At 40.3% G+C, this 18,401-nt stretch overlaps 2 protein-coding genes across 3 annotated transcripts in view; one reads left to right on the top strand and one right to left on the bottom strand.

The window, feature by feature from the left end:
- The window catches only part of COL4A4 (collagen type IV alpha 4 chain), a 110,705-nt gene extending 99,703 nt beyond the window's left edge, over positions 1-11,002 (bottom strand). The window contains exon 1 of the mRNA XM_084892913.1: positions 10,733-11,002. The gene's annotated coding sequence lies outside the window, so the exon portion shown is untranslated. The remainder of the gene's footprint in view (positions 1-10,732) is intronic.
- Positions 11,003-11,280: 278 nt separating this feature from the next.
- The window catches only part of COL4A3 (collagen type IV alpha 3 chain), a 116,454-nt gene continuing 109,333 nt past the window's right edge, over positions 11,281-18,401 (top strand). For both annotated transcript variants that reach the window (XM_084892874.1, XM_084892873.1), the window contains exon 1: positions 11,281-11,553. In XM_084892874.1, coding sequence (XP_084749000.1) covers positions 11,425-11,553 — 129 coding nt within the window. In that variant the 5' untranslated portion in view covers positions 11,281-11,424. The remainder of the gene's footprint in view (positions 11,554-18,401) is intronic.

Below are 18,401 nucleotides of genomic sequence, written 5' to 3'. Positions count from 1 at the left end.
AGTTTTGCAAACTCAAAGACCTAAAGTACCTACAAAGGATGGTCTGAAATGAAAACTTGAACTAAAAGCAGTTTATAGGAGATAGTCATGTCCCTAGGCCAGTATCTTCCCAGACAAAGGCCAATCTTTACCTTAATTGAGCCTATTGTCTTTTTGCATCTACCATAGCAAGCCTATCAGTAAATAACCTCCCTTTTTTCCAGACCCATCAGGGCACAACCTCGCCCCAAGACTGAGACCATAAATTCCTACAGTGTTACTATTATCATGTTAATTGTTGATTAACTATCCTGTACCCACCTAAGTAAAAAGAAGTATTTGTCTATCATTTTACTTTTTGTCCAATCCCAGAGGTTTCCTCCTGCCTCTCTAATCTAACACCAACGGATTTCATGTAACCCATTTACATCTCCTCCTTTGATTGAAATGTATAAAACAAGATGAAAAACCACCATTCTCTGGAGCATTATCCCAATACATTGAGATTCTGCTTCTCAGCAATTATCAACAATTTGGCTCAAATAAACTCACAAAAATTCTTTACAGGTTTGAATGGTTTTATGTTAACAATTCCATCAAACAAAAAAACACTCCATCACTCAGAACAGCATCCCTCTAACCTATCATCTTACAAATAAATAGCTGTCATCACTTGACACTGTGTTTTCAGTGGAGTCTATAAATACTACCAAAAAAAAAAACACACAACAAACAAACAAACAAAAAAAAACACACCAAAATCTCTAAACAATCCAAAATGCTATGCCATGAACTGCCATGAACGTATATGCAAACAATAGCTGTAGAGAACTGCCTATCTAGGAAACTTCTGCAAAAGTTGTTTGCCTTTCAAAGAACATGATTTCTTTTGCCCATTTTTATTCCCAAGGCAGAGGTGTTCTCCATAGACTGACTGATCCTAGCCCTATCAGCCCACCTAGCTTGGGGGTGACCAGGTTTCCATCACCTGATGCTGTTTTCCCAGTCACATTGACATGTTGGGGATAACCACCTGACCAGCCTAAGGCTTGGCTTAGTGACACTGAACTCTGACTCTGAGCTGGAGGATGGTGCTGAAAGATAATCTGATCAATCCTCTTGGAAAGCTGTGATTAGGAAACTGAGAGTAGAAATGAGGATGAGGGAGGACGGATGTATCCAGAAATGCCCTGAAACTGAGTAGGACATTAGAAAATGGGGGCAGGTCAAGGCAAAGTACAAGCCTTAATTTAGAAAGAAAAGCAAAGAACAAAAAACAAAAAACAAAAAAACAGATATGAAGAGTAATCATAAAGAGCACTTTTCGAGAGAAGAAAATGCAAAAAGATAGAGTGTTTCATGAGAGGACTGAAGATTAGCTCATTCCCAAGAGCTATTCCTGGTGCAGTCTTAGAGTCACTGTCTATTACTTGAGCAAACTGACCTGGGCAGCTAGTTCAAGGACCGTGACACAACCGGGAGCTCATCTGGAAACCCCCAACAGAGGAAAAGTAAATTTAGGTGCCCTAGGTCTTTGACATCCCCCTTGCTCACCAGCCCAAGTGAGGTCCATAGGCACTTTCCCAGTATGTATACATATGGTTTCCAGCATGTATATTTAGTAAATAGTACTGTTCTCTTCTTCCAGATCCTTGAGGCCATTTCTTTTCTTTAATATATATATTTCCTATATATTAATTTCAGAGAGGAAGGGAGAGGGAGAGAGAGATAGAAACATTAATTATAAGAGAGAATCACTGATCAACTACCTCCTGCCCACCCCCACCCCAACCCCACTGGGGATTGAGCCCCCAACCAGGGCATGTGCTCTTGACCTGAACTGAACTTGGGATCCTTCAGTCTGCAAGGCGACACTCTATCCCCTGAGCTAAATTTGCTAGAGCAGGTCATTTCATTTTTTATGAAAATTTTGGATTCCAACTCCACTGAGAATATCTTCCAAATGCTAAGTCTGGGAACAAGATCTGAGATATTCCAAATCACAATCTCTACCATGGGGAATGTGTTTTTTCTGCAACCCAATCTTGAAAAAAGTACACTCTAATGGGGTTCTCATTGACTGGGGAGTTGGGGTGGGCAATGGCCAAGATTGGAGGACCAGATAAACTGGAGACTGAGCAGCAGAATCTTCTGCTAAAAAGGTAGCAGAAGTATGTCTTCTCTTTTCCCAAGTAACATTTTAGTCTGCATTCTTTTTAATAATAATGTTTTTGTTCTTTCAGAAAAATAACTTCCTCTTAACTCAGTGACTACATGTTCTTTTCTTTTAACCTTCTGACACTGAACTATTTGAAGACTCTCTAAGGCCAAGTGTTATTTTTAATGGTTTGAGCACCTACTTGTATATACCTTTTTCTTTCCAAAATAGAATTCCTAAAGACTAAGATTTTGAAAATAAATAAATAAATAAATAAATAAATAAGCAAGCAAAGGGCCTCAAAGGCTAGAAAAAATGATCCCAGATAAAGAATGGCATGTCCTATCTACCATAGAGGCCGACATCTTTCAAGGTTTACACATTCCTTGTTAAGAAATCATCTGGCCCTGGCTGGGTTGCTCAGTTGTTTGAAGTGTGGTCCCATACACCAAAACAGTTGTGGGTTCAATTCCTAGTCAGGGCATGTACATAGGGGGTGGGTTCAATCCCTGGACAGGGCATGTATGGGAGGCAACTGATCTCTCTCTCTCTCTCTCTCTCTCTCTCTCTCTCTCTCTCTCTCTCTCTCTCTCCCTCTCTTTCACTTTCTAACAATCAAATAAAAACATATGTAGGTGAAAATTTTAAAAAGAGAGAGAGAGATCAACTAACCTTTTTCCAACATACAAGCTGGTTGCTTGGTTTTGCTCTTTCTAAAATCCCATATCTTCCGGTTGACTCTATTTGCAGTCTTGCAGAGACTTCAGGTTAGTTTGAGCTTTTTAGTAAAAACAGTCAATCTCACCAAACACCACAAGGTTTTTAAAGTGGGTCATGAATCTGTGTGGTCCATGAACCACTGGAATGTGACTAGAACTTCATATTCTCTAAGAAGCAACAGGGATAAACTTGAAAACTACTCAAGTAAATTCTTGAGAATGACTCTGAGTTTCAACTTGATTAGAATGTTGCTGGATTGTGGCCAAACCCACCCCTACCTCTCTTACTCCCTTGGTTCAGTTGAATTGTTTAAGAGTGCTGCAAAGTTCTCAGTTGACCTTGGAGTTGAGCTTGCTAGTGTAGGGCCAACTGGACCATATCTTAACTAATCCACCACTCTCCCAATATTGGCTTTTCTTATCATATAGTCCTTTGCTGTCTCCTCCCAATATCAACAGAAAATTTGACATCAGAATAATGTTACCACATGGGAAAGACATGGAAATGATACATGCTCTAAAAACATACAACTAATTTTCAAAACCGGATGGGCCCTTCTTTTCCAACACAAGAATGACAAACTCAGAATGCTATAGGTCTCTTGCCAAAAACACTAATCCTCAGGTTTCTCTTGGCCTGTGATTTTCCTGGGCAGGGCTAAAGTGGCTCTATCTGAAGTCACTTTCAGACCTCCAGGAACTGCCTTTGGGTTGAGCTCAGGCAGTAATATCCTGGGATCCCATCCTCCATCCCACAACCACAGTGTGAGGTTAGCATTTGTTTGCCTTAGATGACTTATTTCCTTTTCCTGAGAGACTGGCTGCCTTCCTCTCCTGGTGCCTTGTGCCCTCATGGTTATGGATGAAAGCAGAGCTCTATAGTTAAAAATATTATCTTAAGATCTTGATCAATTAGCAGTGCAACCTTGAGCAAATTCGTAACTCCTCTGGGCTCTTGATTTCCCAGTATGTAAAACCAGTACCTGAGAGAATTGCATGAGTCTAATTCTACTGCCTAGCATAGTGCTTGCTCTGTGGGGGCAGCTCAATAAATGTTTATTTCCTCCTTCCTAATTTATTGTAGAGTAAAAAAGACCTCCTAATAAATTTTTGAAGGAATAAAAAGTTGGGAATTGGGGCAATCCCTAGGCAGAGCTCAGGAAGAGACAAGACAAGACTTTGGTATGGAAAGAAGAAAGAGAAATAAAAGGAAGACTAAACTATAACAGTTTTAAACAACAGGAGAGAGAAATTAGAGAGAGGTATGAATCATCAGTTATTTCAGAAGGAGATATGCAAAGAACAATTCTAATGAGAATCAGAATTAACCTAAGCCTTCTGAGAGGACACTAGGAAAAGGTTTGTATTTGATTTAATGAACTAGAAAGCTGACTCTTTCTGCTATTGCATTGTTATTGCTGATGCTTCTTTCCCTCTCCTCTTCTTTCCCACCATCAACCTAGTAGTCGTCGTCATCATCATCATCATCATCATCATCATCATTCCACCATAAGAAATGATGATGAGCAGCATTTTCAGAGGACTACCTATGTGCTAAACATTGTGCTAAGGGCTTAACCCAGATGTGTAATCTTGAAAATAACCCTGAGGTGAGTGATATAATTACTTTTTGACCCCTGCAAATAAGTTACATAGTCAGTAAGTGAAATTTCCAGGATTTAATCTCTGAAGTTTCTTTCTTAACCACTACACTACGCAGTTTCAAAATTCATGGAAACTCACGAGTGAGTTCCAAGGATATAATGTCTGGAAGCATAGAGTTAGCCTTCAATATAATAATAGCATTAAGAATCTATAATAATAAAAGCATACTATGCTAATTAAGCCAGAGGACCTTCAGGATGTCCTTCCAGACAAAGATACAGCTGCAGCCAGAGGCTGAGACAGCCTTGCATGAATTTTGTGCATCGGGCACCTAGTCCATTATAAATGCAATGATACACTATGATCCAAAGATGTTCTGTTTCCTGTGAATCTCAGAAAATTTGAGTTCTCATGTGAAGTTCTATATGTTTGGTACCTAGAAACTCCTCTAGGATAGCTGGATATCTTAAAGGCACCATTTCCCACAAGACAATGGTACTGATGAAAGAAGAGAAATGTGTGAATGAATAGAACAAAAAAACCCCAAACTTGTGATTTTGCATGAAAGTGCCAAAGAAATGAAACAGAGACAGAAAATCTTTTCAACAAATGATGCACAAGCAACTATATATCCATATAGAAAAGGAACCTGTCATCAACACCAAATTAACTCAAAATGGATCACTGACCTGAATGTAAAAATATAATAAAAGAAGAAAACAGGAGCAATATTTGCCACGTTAGCTTAGATGTCATTTTCTCAGAAAACAAGATAAGCACAAACCTTATAAAATAAAAAGTTTATAAATTAGGTGGATTTCATCACAATAAACACATTTTCTTTTCAAAAGACACCAATAAGGAAATGACAAACCACAGAATGGGAGAAAATAATAATAAATAAATAAATAAATCTGGCATGGGTCTTGTATCCAGAATACATAGTAACTATAACTCAACAGTAGGATAGAAACAACCATTTTTATTTGAATATTCACCTCAAAAAAGTTATATAAATGGTTAATAATTATGTGAAAAGATTCTCAACATAATTAGTTATCAGGGAAGTGAAGAGCACATTGGCATAGCACCACATAAATACAGTACTAGAATAGCTAAAATTAAAAAAACTGACAATACCAAAAGAACACGCCACAAATATATGGAGCAACTGGAACTCTCATACATTGCTAGTGAGAATGTAAATGATACAACTGCTTCGAAAAACTGTCTCTTTTATAATGAAACATACATCTCACATATAATCAGCCATTTTACTCCTAAGTATTTATTCAAGAGAAATAAAAACACATGTCCTCACAAAGCCTTGAACAAAAATATTCATAGCAGCTTGATTTGCAGTAGCTCCAAACTGGAAACAATTCAAATGTGCAACAATAGGTAAATGGATATTTTTGTAAAGTGATATCCATACAATGGAATACTACTCAGCCATAGAAAGGAACAAATATTGTTCTGCTGAGTCAGAGAAGCTAGACACAAAAGAGAACATACTATGTGATTCCATTTACATAAAATCCTAGAAAATTCCTACTACTCCACAGAGACAAAAACAAATCAGTGATTGCCTGGGGATGGGATGGGCAGAGGGATGACTACAAAGTGGCAGGAAGCAACTTTTGGGAGTGATAAGAAGATCTGCATCATGATTGTGGTATTGGCTTCACAGAGTCAATGCATCCTACAAAGCTCCTTGATTTAGGTACTTAAAAATGGGTGCTGGTTTCTGCACATAAATTACAACTCAATAAATTTATATTTTAAATGTCTTAGTTATGTTAAAAGTAATCTATTTCTTCTCTCAAAGGACTTGTAACCCAGAAAAGTAGAATAAGTGACAGTTTCTGTGCTATATAATAAAAGTTTGAACAAAGGTCTTCCCAGAGATCATGACCTTTGATCTTTGACTTAGATCTGAAAACACAGGTTAATTACATTATACAGACTACAGGGGAGGTCCTTGAAGTGGAAGGAACAGCAAGTACAAAGGCCTGAAGTAAGAAAGTGTATAGAGTGAACCTAAGAAGTATGAGGTGAAACAGGAAAGCTTTTAGAAGTTGATTTTGGGCCATTCTATTCTAGAAAGTGTAAAAAAATAGCTGTAAAGGCAAAGAAGAGCTCTGAAAACTTTAAAATAAGCAAGTGACATGATGAAAGTGATGGGCATTACTAACTATCACCAAATATTTCCAGCTCTTTCCAGGAATGTAGTAGATTTCATTTCCCTGCCACTTGCAAAATGAAGCATGGTCACATAACCACTTTGGCCAATGAAATGTGAAGTAGTATGTGTCACATCCACATGAAAACTTTTAGAGCAGTTTTTGATTTGGCACATTCTCTTCTCCTTCTGAGTGATCAGAGAAGAGCAGTTGAGTGAGACATTCCAGGAAGTTCCTGAGAGGCCATAATAAGCAGAGCTCCTCACCTTTCCCATCTCTCTACATCCTGTGATGAGCATGTCACATAAATGGAGAAAAGAAAAAGTCTTGTTTCTATAAGACTGATGCTTAGTGATTGTTCGTAATTGCCCCCAAAGTAATCTAACCTTCCTGAGATGATGTGCAGGTTTAGTGGAACTCTGACTATTACATAGATGATGGATTTCACACAAGAGAACTTACAGGGGAAGATACTGCAATCCACAGTTGATACGTGCAGGCACTAAGGCAGGGCCATGAGCTCAGAAAAGAATCTGGAGATGTAATAGCAAGAACTGACATGTGTTGATAATGACTGAGATTCCAAAAGAACCTAGGGGTCAACTATTCTAGAGGTGTTGAAAAGAGAAAGTTCTTACAAGAAGAGGAATGACTAAGTGGGGAGGGTTAAGTAAAACAAGATTAATTTTAAAATTAATTAAGATTAAATTTAACCTTTTACAAAGGTTAAACAAGGAGCTACAAGCAGTCTGGCAAAGTGCAACTCGTCAAAGGCAGAAGCACATCCCTATCCAAAGAAAGATCATGAACTTTGGAAGAAAACAGACCTGGGTGTGAATCCTCAGTGAATTTGTCAAGTCATCCAATGTCATTCATTCAACAAACAGTACTAGTAACCAACTTCAATCATTCATTCAGCAATTGAACAGCCTAAAGTTCCTCCCCTAATGGGGCTTACATTCAAGCGTAGGGAAGCCAACGCTACATATTTCAGCATTTTTCAGAGAATAGACATGATGCTGTGATTATGACAAGGAGGCAAAAATAATAATATAGGGCTTATCAAAGACAATGACCACTTCACTTTGTTCAAAAACTCTTCTTTGTGTGTGTGTGTGTGTTATAAGTATTTGAATTTTTTTGTTTGTTTTTTATTTTTTTAAATTATTATTTTTGTACATATACCAATGCCCCCCCCCTCCCGTACATACCCTCCCTCCCCAGAGTTTTGTGTCCATTGGTTGTACTTATATGCATGTATACAAGTCCTTCGGTTGATTGTTTATCTCCCCCAGATCTCCCCAACCTCCCCGCTGTAATTTGACAGTCTGCTTGTTGCTTTACTGTCTCTATATCTATCTTTTGGTTCTTCAGTTTATAATGTTCTTGATTATCCATAAATAAGTGAGGTCATGTGGTGTCTCTCTTTCCTTGACTGGCTTGTTTCACTCAGCATGATGTTCTCCAATTCCATCCAGGTTGCTGCAAACGATGAGAATTTTTTTTTATGGCTGCATAATATTCCATTGTGTAAATGTACCATACTCTTCTTGAACAAAAAGTAGCACCAAAGTCAAAGGTAGAGATTTCTGTGTCTTTTGTATGTAGTAAGGATAGTTTATTGACCACAAGGGAGCAAGTGGGTTGTGCTTCACCCATTTCTACTGAGATGAGAACATCTCTATCTTGTGCCACCATTTCTCATCCACCTTATCTTCCTTTGTGCAACTGGAGGATCAAATTTTACTATGGATTGTTTTGCGAAGACCCTGGATCATTGCACTGGATTTCTATAACTCCTTGAGGTGGGTGCTATGATTATGCCCAGCATACAGAGGAGAAGACCTAGCCCAGAGAGGTTAGGTCACACTATTAAGTATGGAAATGATTCAAAATTCAGAGTCTACTGTCGATACCAAGCTCTTAACCACGCTTCTTCCTTACTGTACAGGGTGGGGGGAAAGTAGGTTTACAGTTGTGAGTACATAAACCAGAGAGTTTATTTTGTATTATTGTTATTGTATTATTTTCCAAACGAACATGTGTAAACCTATTTGGTCTCCCCCTCCCCCCCTTCATATTTACATCACAAGTTTCTCTCCTGCTCTGTGGTGGCATCAGAAGTGAGGTGCACTTGACTGCTCCACCCACTCCAAAGGTGATAAAACTAAGTCTGGTCTTTCATCAAAATGACTTGGCTTCAGGGAAAAGAAATTAAGGTCCAAATTGAGAAATCTTCTGGAATTCAGCAAAAAGGAGGAGCATTTAACACTAACTTTGAGATTATTTCCTGCTTTCCCTCCCTGCCTACTCCCGCTCCCCCCGAAAGTAGTGTTAGTCCATGCAAGATTATCATATGCCACTTGGAATTCTTGGACACTGTTATTTCAACAGAGCCTCTAATGTTCTGTCTACCCAGGATGGCAGGAGAAGGTTCCATAAGAACCTCCCTGTCAATAGGAAGATGCTACTACATACCACCCTGCAATATATGTGGCCTGGGCACACGTAATTCTTAATAAAGAGTTTAATATATATTTCATAAATATATAATCTTAATAAATATAACAAATATTTGATTTTACTTATGTCTTTAATAATGCAATAAATATTAATGAAGATATAATAATAAAAGTCCATTTATTATTTTCCTAAGAAGAGACCCTGATTCAAGGCAGCTAACTTCACTGAAACATGCAAGTAAAACAGTAGCTCTCAAACTTGGTTGTAGGTGAGAATTTCCTGGAAGCTTCAAAACAAACTGATACGGGAGTCCTACCACTGGAAAGTCTGGTGTAATTGGTCTGGGATGAACTAGGTATCAGGGGTCTTAGGGACTCCTTAGGAGATTCTAATGCACAACCACAGTTGACAACTGCAGGCATAAAAATAATAATAATAATAAATAAATAAATAAATAAATAAATAAATAAATAAAAAACAGAGGGAAGACTACAATAGTCACTCTACAGCTAAAAGGAAAAGGGATGTGTCTTCATTCATCTACTGCCAGGGTTTTGTTCACCTACGTAGGTCTGTACACTAACAGACCCAATTCTAATTGAAGCGAGTGGTTCTCAGGGACCAAACCATATATTTCACAGATGGTGTTTGATGACCAGCAGCTGCAGATGTCAGTGGCACTGCTCCCACCCAGGGGTGCCAAACCTGGGGAAGAATTCAGGTGGTCTGTGAACTTGGATGGAAGTAAAAGTGACACCTCCAGCTTCACTGGCTTTCCTGGAAGCTCAGCATTTCCTTAGGCGATGAATACGGGCAACAAACTGCAATAGTACTGACAGCTCCTGGGAGTTCCCAGCCACTGATGTTTTCATGTCACATTTCAGTTTTGCAGTTGGACTACTTTAAGATTAAAGTTATTTTAATAAATCTATTATCAGGTCTAGGTATTTAATGCAATGCTAATGATATTCGTCTGTTGTTATATCATGGCTTTAATAGTCTGATCCTTGCATTCCAGTAGAACTAATTCTGATTTAAACTGCGTTTCCTGTATTTAAAAGCATTATTCTGAGAAGGGTCTGAAAGCATCCCCAGAGTCAATGTGGTCAGCGGCACAAGAAAGGGCAGCGGCCCTGCTTTGCAGAGTGTGCCCTGACCAGCCAGATAACTGCACTGTTTGTGTCCCAGACCACCTCACTGAGGGCACTGCGGGAGGGAGACACACCACCGGGGACAGAGATGGCTCTAGGTTTCCCCTGCACTTCCGCAGCAGATAAGATTTAGCCTGAAAAGCCAGTTCAACACAGCGGAGAATAGGATGGGCATTCTCTTTCGCCTCAGCTGCCTTTTGCTCTTGGCATTTCGGAGTGCCCAGACTGCCAGGCTGGTGGTAACTTGAGCCTCCAAATTAATCAAAACACACAGCGCCCGGTTCAAGCCCAGGCAGACAAGCCAGGGAGCCAGACACGTTCAACTCTGGTAACCCCCAGGCCCCTGGTGCCCCCCACCTCCCACCCCGCACCCCGCACGCCCCACCAGAGATGCCAGATTTCCTCCACTGCCCCCACCGGCAGGTGTCCCAGGCCCTGGGCAGTGACTGTCCAAACTGGGTCCCGGCGCCTTACCTCAGGGGGCCTCCCCCAGCGCGGGGAGCCGCCCCATCTCCAGCCCGCAAGGCGCGCACCCCCAGGCTCTGCCGCGCCCCGATCTCCACTCAGCAGCCTCTCCGGGTGCGGCGGCTGGAGCGGAGCGAGCAGTGAGACGGCACCGTCGGGAGCCGGAGCCGGCAGGTCCTCTCCAGCGCCCTCACCCCGCGCGCCTCCCACTTAATCTGGGCACGGCCGCAGGCCACTCCCTTCGCCCCCGCTCAGCCGCCTCCCCATCGCACCCCCAAAACACCCCCCACCTCCGCCCCGCACCCCGCCCGCGCCGCCTCGGCTCCCTCCGAGACCTGGGGAGCATCCCTCCCTTCGCCCCCTTACCCTGGACCCTCGCCCACCTGTCCTTCCTCGCCTCCCGGGCACGACGCCCAGGTCGGAGGGACACAGCCCGGTGAGTTGCAGGGGTGGAAGGGGGGGAGGGGGGGGGACTCGAGGGCGGGACCGGAGCCATTGCTTCCCTCCCTGGGAGCCGCCGTCAAAAGCCTGGGTGGGGAGGGACGGACGGCGCTGCGGGCCCTACAGAACACGCCCCGGGCCGGCTGGCGGGCGAGGCCAGCTTCGCGGCCGGACTCCCCGCCCGAGAGCCGCGCACGGGACGCGGCGGCAGCATCGCCCGCGGGAGTCGGATACGCGGGGACTCGGAGCGGGTGCCCACCATGGGCCCCTGGACGGCGCGGGGGCCGCCCGCCCTGCTGCTGCCGCCGGTGCAGGTGCTGGTGCTGGTGCAGGTGCAGGTGCTGGTGCTGCTGGTGGTGCTGCTGGCGGCCGCGCCCGCAGCGGGCAAGGTGAGTGCGGGGCGGTGCCACCCGCATCCCGCGCCCTGCAACTCCCCCCCTCCGCCCCGCAGGGCGCGCCGGCCTGGAGACCCTTCCTGATGGGTGCGGGGTCCATGAAGGGCCCTGGCGGGCATCGTGGGGGCGTGAGCCAGCGGGGATGCCCAGGGAGCAGGTGGGGAAGGAGGTGGGTGGGTAGATCGCCGGGGATGAATGCGTGAGAAGGCCGGACACGGAGACGCAAAGTGATGCCTCACAGGTTGGTGAATCAGAGCAGGCAGCATGTCCTGGCAGAGAGCGCACAGGGCTGGCAGTGAGAACCCCAGCAGGAGTCCTGGCCCTGCAGCTCCTTGGATGTCACTTCACACTGAACTCTGACCTCTCCAGGTCTCGGTTTCCTCCTTGTCAAAGCTTGTGCTCCAGGGTTCAATCCGCATCGTCAGGAAAAGCTGATGCCATCACTGAAGAGTGAACAGCACCTTAGAGACAGCACTCCTCTTAGTATAAATGAAGCAATCTGTCACTTTCGTTTCCAGTAGGAATTGGAAAGATCCCCCATTCATTTAAAGCCAACCCATATTTCTTAGTCTTGGCAGCAATTAAAGATAAGTTGGGTGTCTGTTAGGACTCCTAGAGTTGAGTTACTTGATTTTTAAGTTGTGAAAATGAAATTTAACTTGGCAGGTTCTTTCTGTGATTTTTTACATTACATATTTTACTTTGGAAAAATAATGTGGGGTAATAATGCAGTTGTTTCATTTCCTAGCATGAGCAGATGTTTTACAAATTTCATGACTAAGTTTATAATTGGAAATTAATAGTCGCATGTGTTTCTGTTCCATAAAAAGATTTTTGGAACCCTTGGCCACATGTAATCCAAGTACTTTCCATGCAAGTTAAAATGTAAATTAAGAGATTACAGATGAAGCTAACATGCCCTTGATAGCCTCTAAATATCTCCCCTTCCTCTCTAGACAAGGTATCCACTCACCACTTCATGGTTCTTTTGCAGCATTTCCTATGCATTTACATGTACATATGTGGACCCACAATGTGTGTTTGTTTTTAACATAAATGATGTGATTGATTTTATATATATTATATATGTTATATGTTTGTTATATGTTAACATCCTTTTGTAACCTGTAAACCTGTCCATGTCAATATTTAAGATAGATCTATCTCTTTTTTCCTTTTTTGCCCCCTTGCATAAGTTTTCCACAATATGAATATGCCAAAACTATTGGGTCTTTCTCCTACTGATTTACAAAACTTAGGCTATTTAGTGTTTTACATTTTATAAGTTTTGTAATCCATGTAATCTCTTCTTGGAGCTGATTCTAACCAATGCACTTTGCATAGAATAGGAATGTGCAACCCAGGTAGCTCAGTATTTCTGGGGATAAAGGATGAAACTCATCCAAGTTAGTGAAGATTGTCTACCAGCTTTAATCTAGGAATAAAGAAATCCACAAGCAAAATACCTGGAGGAGATGTATGCTATGGGAAGGCTTGGGGAAAAGGTCCAGAGCAATGTATGCACATCCTTCTAAACTAAAAAAAAAAAAAAAAAAGAGATAATATTAGACAACAGTGGAAAAAAAGAAGGGGAATTACATGTGTATAAGGATCCGCTAAAAAAAAAAAAAAGTGTGCTCTGTGATTATACAACCTCTAATTAGACTAATTTTCAATTATATTGTCACATTTCCAGATTATTATTTTTTATTGATATTTCTTTAGAAAGAGAGGAAGGGAAAAGAGTAGAGAGATAGAAACATCGGTGAGAGAGGTCATCAATTGGCTGCCTGTGGCACACACTCCCACTGGGGATTGAGCCAGCAATTCAAGCATGTGCCCTGACCAGGAATCAAAACAGCCACCTCTTGGTTCCTGGGTCAATGCTCAACCATTGAGCCCATATTATTTTTTACATGTCAAATTTGAGATAACAGTTTATCTTTCCTCTTTTGGCCCTAAAATTCCAGACTGGGCAGAAAAATGGCAAGCAAATACCAGGAGCTGAATAATAGGTGGATTTAGGGAGGATACTCTCTCAACAGAATTCATTTTTAAATTTAAAAACATAAGTTGAGTTAGGAAATATGTCAAACTAACAAGAAGTGGTGTGATAGACACCATTGGATCTGTCCTCAAGAGTAAGCAAGCATGAATAAGCTTTACCTGTTTGCTCTCACCTGTTTTTCTTAGGAAAAACAATGTATAAATAGAGAAGGTCACACACACAGTTTTTACTCCATCTCCCACTCCCATGAGGTGTGCACACAGCTGACCATGGGTTTGAACTGTGAGTCCACTAATCTTTTTTTTTAATAAATGCAATAGCCCTTCCTATCCAGGGTTTCACATCCTCAGATTCCCTATCAGCAGATTCAACCAACCATGGATCAAAAAACAACAGTATTTCCTCATTCCCAACCGCACATGGAAAATACTGTTTTCAGAAGTACAAGGCCACCAATACACAGGGCCAACTGTAGAGTCAGAAGTTACACCAAGAGACCAAAATACTTTATTATGCTGGGGAAGGGGGGTACCCCCTTAAAAGGGTCAATTGTGTATCATTCCCAGTGCATGGTTTTGTATTTGTATTCTATGTGTGTGTTAGTTTCCATATATCTATCTAACTACCTATCATTTATGTATTTTTTGTGGTCTTTCAATTGTAAAAGATAAGTTTCACATTATATCTATTTATCTGTCTATCTATCTATATGTATGTATGTATTTTTTGTGGTCTTTCAATTGTAAAAGATAAGTTTCACATTACACATTACTTACTGGGGCTTGCAGAAAATCCAGTATTATGTTTTTTGGAGAGTCCCTTTTATTCATGTTGATACACATAGAATTTATGTGTATCAACATGACTATTGTATAACTATTGAATAGTATCTAATTATATAAATAAAGCACAGCTCATTTTTCCATCCCCCTTAACTCAGTAAACTTGTTTCCATGTTTTTATTCTACAAAGTTGAAATGTACATCTTTGTGTATGTGCCATGGTAACAACCCAACTTTTCTTTCCTAGATGGGATTCAGAAAGAGTTAATAAAGAAAGCATATTTTAAATTTTATTAGAAATTGTCAAATCGAGCTCCAAAAGGGTTGTACCAACGTGAGCCTAAATACCTATCTCCCCATATACTTAGCAAAACTTGGAATGCTTATATGTTTATGGGTTGTGAAATAGGACTAGTGAGTTTGTGAATCTTCATATTTTATTTTTTTCCTGTATTTTATTTTTTTCTATTTTTTTTATTAAGGTATTATATTTGTACATATCTTACCATTGTCCTCCCCCCAACTCCCATACAGGCCCTCCCTCCCCAGAGTTTTTCGTCCATTGGTTTTGCTTATATGCATGCATACAAGTCCTTCAGTTGATCTCTTATCTCCCCCATATCTCCCTACCCTCCCAGCTGTAATTTGACAGTCTGCTTGTTGCTTTACTCTCTCTATATCTATCTTTTGGTTCATCAGTTTATAATGTTCTTTATTATCCATAAATGAGTGAGGTCATGTGGTGTTTCTCTTTCATTGACTGGCTTATTTCACTCAGCATAATGTTCTCCAATTCCATCCAGGTTGCTGCAAATGATAAGAATTCCTTCTTTTTTGTGGCAGCATAGTATTCCATTGTGTAGATGTACCATGGTTTTTTGATCCAATCATCTGCTGATGGGCATCTACGCTGTTTCCAAATCCTAGCTATTGTAAATTGTGCTGCTATGAACATAGGGGTGCATATTTCCTTTCTGATTGGTGTTTCTGAATCTTCATATTTTAATTGGCAGTTTATATTTCCCTCAGAGTGAATTGCATGGAGAGCTCTTTGCTTATTTATCTACTGAGACCTTTGTCCTTTTTGTTGCTAATTAATTAGGATATATATTAATTTATATATGAAATCCAGTATATATGTATTTCCTCATTCCCAACTGCACATTGAAAATACTATTTTCCAGCAAAGGTTGGTTGAATCCACCAATGCACAGGGCCCACTCTAGAGTCAATATATAATTTTGCCATTTAAATGTTCAGAAAATATTTTATTCCAGTCTTTGATTTATCTTCTCATTTAACTATTATTACCTTAATGTATAACATTTTTGTCTACTATAATTTCAAACTTACCCATTTTTTTCCTTAGTATTTTGTGGTATACATCTTTTGAAGAAATCCTTTCCTTCCCTGGGATTATAAAAATGTTCTTTAAAAAAAAATAGGTTTACAGTTTAACTTCTTCCATAGAGGTAGCAAATTGTTCCAACACTACTTATTGAACAGTCCATTCTTTTCCTCGCTGTTTTGTAGTATTACATCTGTGAATGTGTATAGTAAGCACTCATTTATATTTGAGTCTGTTTTCATAAATGGGTATGTTCATTTAGGACTTTACTTTCTCACAATGGGTTAGGGTTTTCCATTTCTTTAATTTCTATTTCTTTAATATCTTATCACTACTGTAAATGGCATATTTTGCAAAACTTAATAGTCTAATTATTAAAGATAAAGCAAAACACAGTTGAATTTTGTATTTTGACTTTAATAAAGCAACTTTGAATAGTTGAAATGCATTTAAGGCTAAAAAATTTCCTCTAAAATACTGCTTTAGCTGCACCACACACATTTTAATAAGCACTATTTTAATATCATTAAATTTTAAAATTTTTTCTGATTGATTTCTTTGCCCTATGTGTTATTTAGATGTTTACTTATTTTTAATAACCAAAAAGATGGGGATTTTCTAGTTATTTTTTTTAATATAATTGTGGTAATATCCTGACATCAAAGGTTTATGTAAGTCAATTTTTGATCAAAATTTTTGATTATGCTATTAAAATTATAATGAATGTGCACATCTGTTTCTTAATATATCCTTCTCGGTGGATATTTGATCTGAGATTCTATACTTTTCATCAAATCTTGAAAATTGTCAGACATTTCTTTTTTATATTTCTCTTTTCCCACTCTACTTGTTATGATGCATGCTGGACCTTCTCACCTTTTCCTCTAGTTCTCCTAACTTCTTATATCAGAACCCTTTCAGATGCTGCTCATCTTCTCTTGGCCTCACTTTGCTCCTGAGCTGTGAGGACTTCCCAGCTGTCACCTTGACCACAGACTTGACACAGGCACAGTCTGATGGCTCCTGCAGATTCTATCTCTTAGCTTCTTTAGAAATGCAGGGAATTAACACCTATGGGGCAAATCTTTGACCAGTGGGAGACAGGAGCCATTGGATAAAATTCTTCTCTCCACAGAACAACTGTCATGAAGTATGAGGGTTACGCAGACTCCCTATGAGACCAATTACCAGTTGTACTTGAGACCAAGTTGTTGCATTTTGAGCTTTTGTTCTGGTGCTGCTTCCCTCCAGGCTGCATTCTATGAAACATATTCATACCCATCTTTCAATTTTAAATTCTCTCTTTTATTTGTAAGCTTCAGATTTTGTAAATCTACTTTAATTTTCAATAATAAAAGAAAACTCTAGGACCATTGAATATGGGTTGTGCCTAAATATCTGTACAACTTTTCCTCCAAAAAGTTAAGGTGGTTAGCCCTGGCTACAAATGCTTAAAGCTATACACATTCCCATTTGTATATATTCAATTGTATTGTCCCATTATCAAAATATGAGGAAGTTATGTGCATAAAGAATTAAAGAATCATTAGCAAAACAGAAAACACTTGAAGAAATAAATGGGGATAAGAAGAGATATGTTAAAAACCAATATGGCACATCTCACCTTTCTTCTTCAACTATAAACTAGATATCGCTAGAGTTCAGCGAGCTAGCAGGTTCAGTGTTACCTTGAACCGATTACCTCCTGAAAGAGCCATGTTTTTGCTATCTGAAATTGGTGGTACTTTACGTATTGTAGATAAAGTATTCAATACAATGCCTGGTACAAAGTAAGTAGCCAGTTTTTATATTCTAGCTACAATTATTTGATTATTACTATGAAAAACAGGAAGGAGAGAATGGGACAGAGACTTAGACATGTAGCCAGGTGTTGGGGATTCACTGAAAAACTAGACAGTTTGCATCCCTGGCCATGGTTAGGAGTCTAACAGAATAGGGCAGGAAGACAACAGCCCATCAAACAAGTGTGTAACTAGAATGGGATGTGGTGACAGAAGAGAGATTTTACCATAGCTAAGGGTGGTAGGGACCACCTCTCTAAGGAATTAGCCCACAGGCTAAGCCCTTACATGGAGACAGCCTTGGGAAGCATTGAAGAATGTAGCCAGGCTATTGTCTCTCCATGGCAGAGAGAGGCCAGGCACTTCCAATTTTATGGTTTCTGGGTTGTCAAAGAATAAAACTAGACTAACAGAAGTTTTTTTGTAAAAAGAAAGAAAGTTGAGTTAAATTACTCACCAAAAGGGGAATGCATATTCTGAGTATTTTGCTAGAGGTAGAGTGAGGAAAGGGAAGCAGAGAACCAGGGTACCCCAAAAGGGTAGGGTCTGGATGGTTGTGCTCATGGAGGATGGAAAATTGCTCACTGGATAAGGTGATATCAGTCCACAAGAGTGCATGTGGTTGATCATTGTCTAATCTTAATGTTTGCACTGAACAAATTAATATTGTAACATAAAGAGCTATTCACAGGACATTAGTACTGGATGAGTAATGAATTCACACTGTGACTTAGTAATGGGCCCACTTCTCAAGTGGTGTGGTGAAAACATTCTTCTTTCATTCCTGTTGATGTGTCTCTGTCATTGTCTCCTCAACAGCATTTAGGCTAGAAGGGTCTGAATTTGCTGAATGTGAGGGTGAGGCCCAGGGCAGGAAGCAGATGCTATGCCTGAAGAGCTCT

Source organism: Pipistrellus hanaki, assembly GCF_964339955.1.
Source record: "Pipistrellus hanaki genome assembly, chromosome: 8".
NCBI classification, from domain to species: Eukaryota; Metazoa; Chordata; class Mammalia; order Chiroptera; family Vespertilionidae; genus Pipistrellus; species Pipistrellus hanaki.
This window is presented reverse-complemented; position numbering and strand designations above follow the sequence as displayed.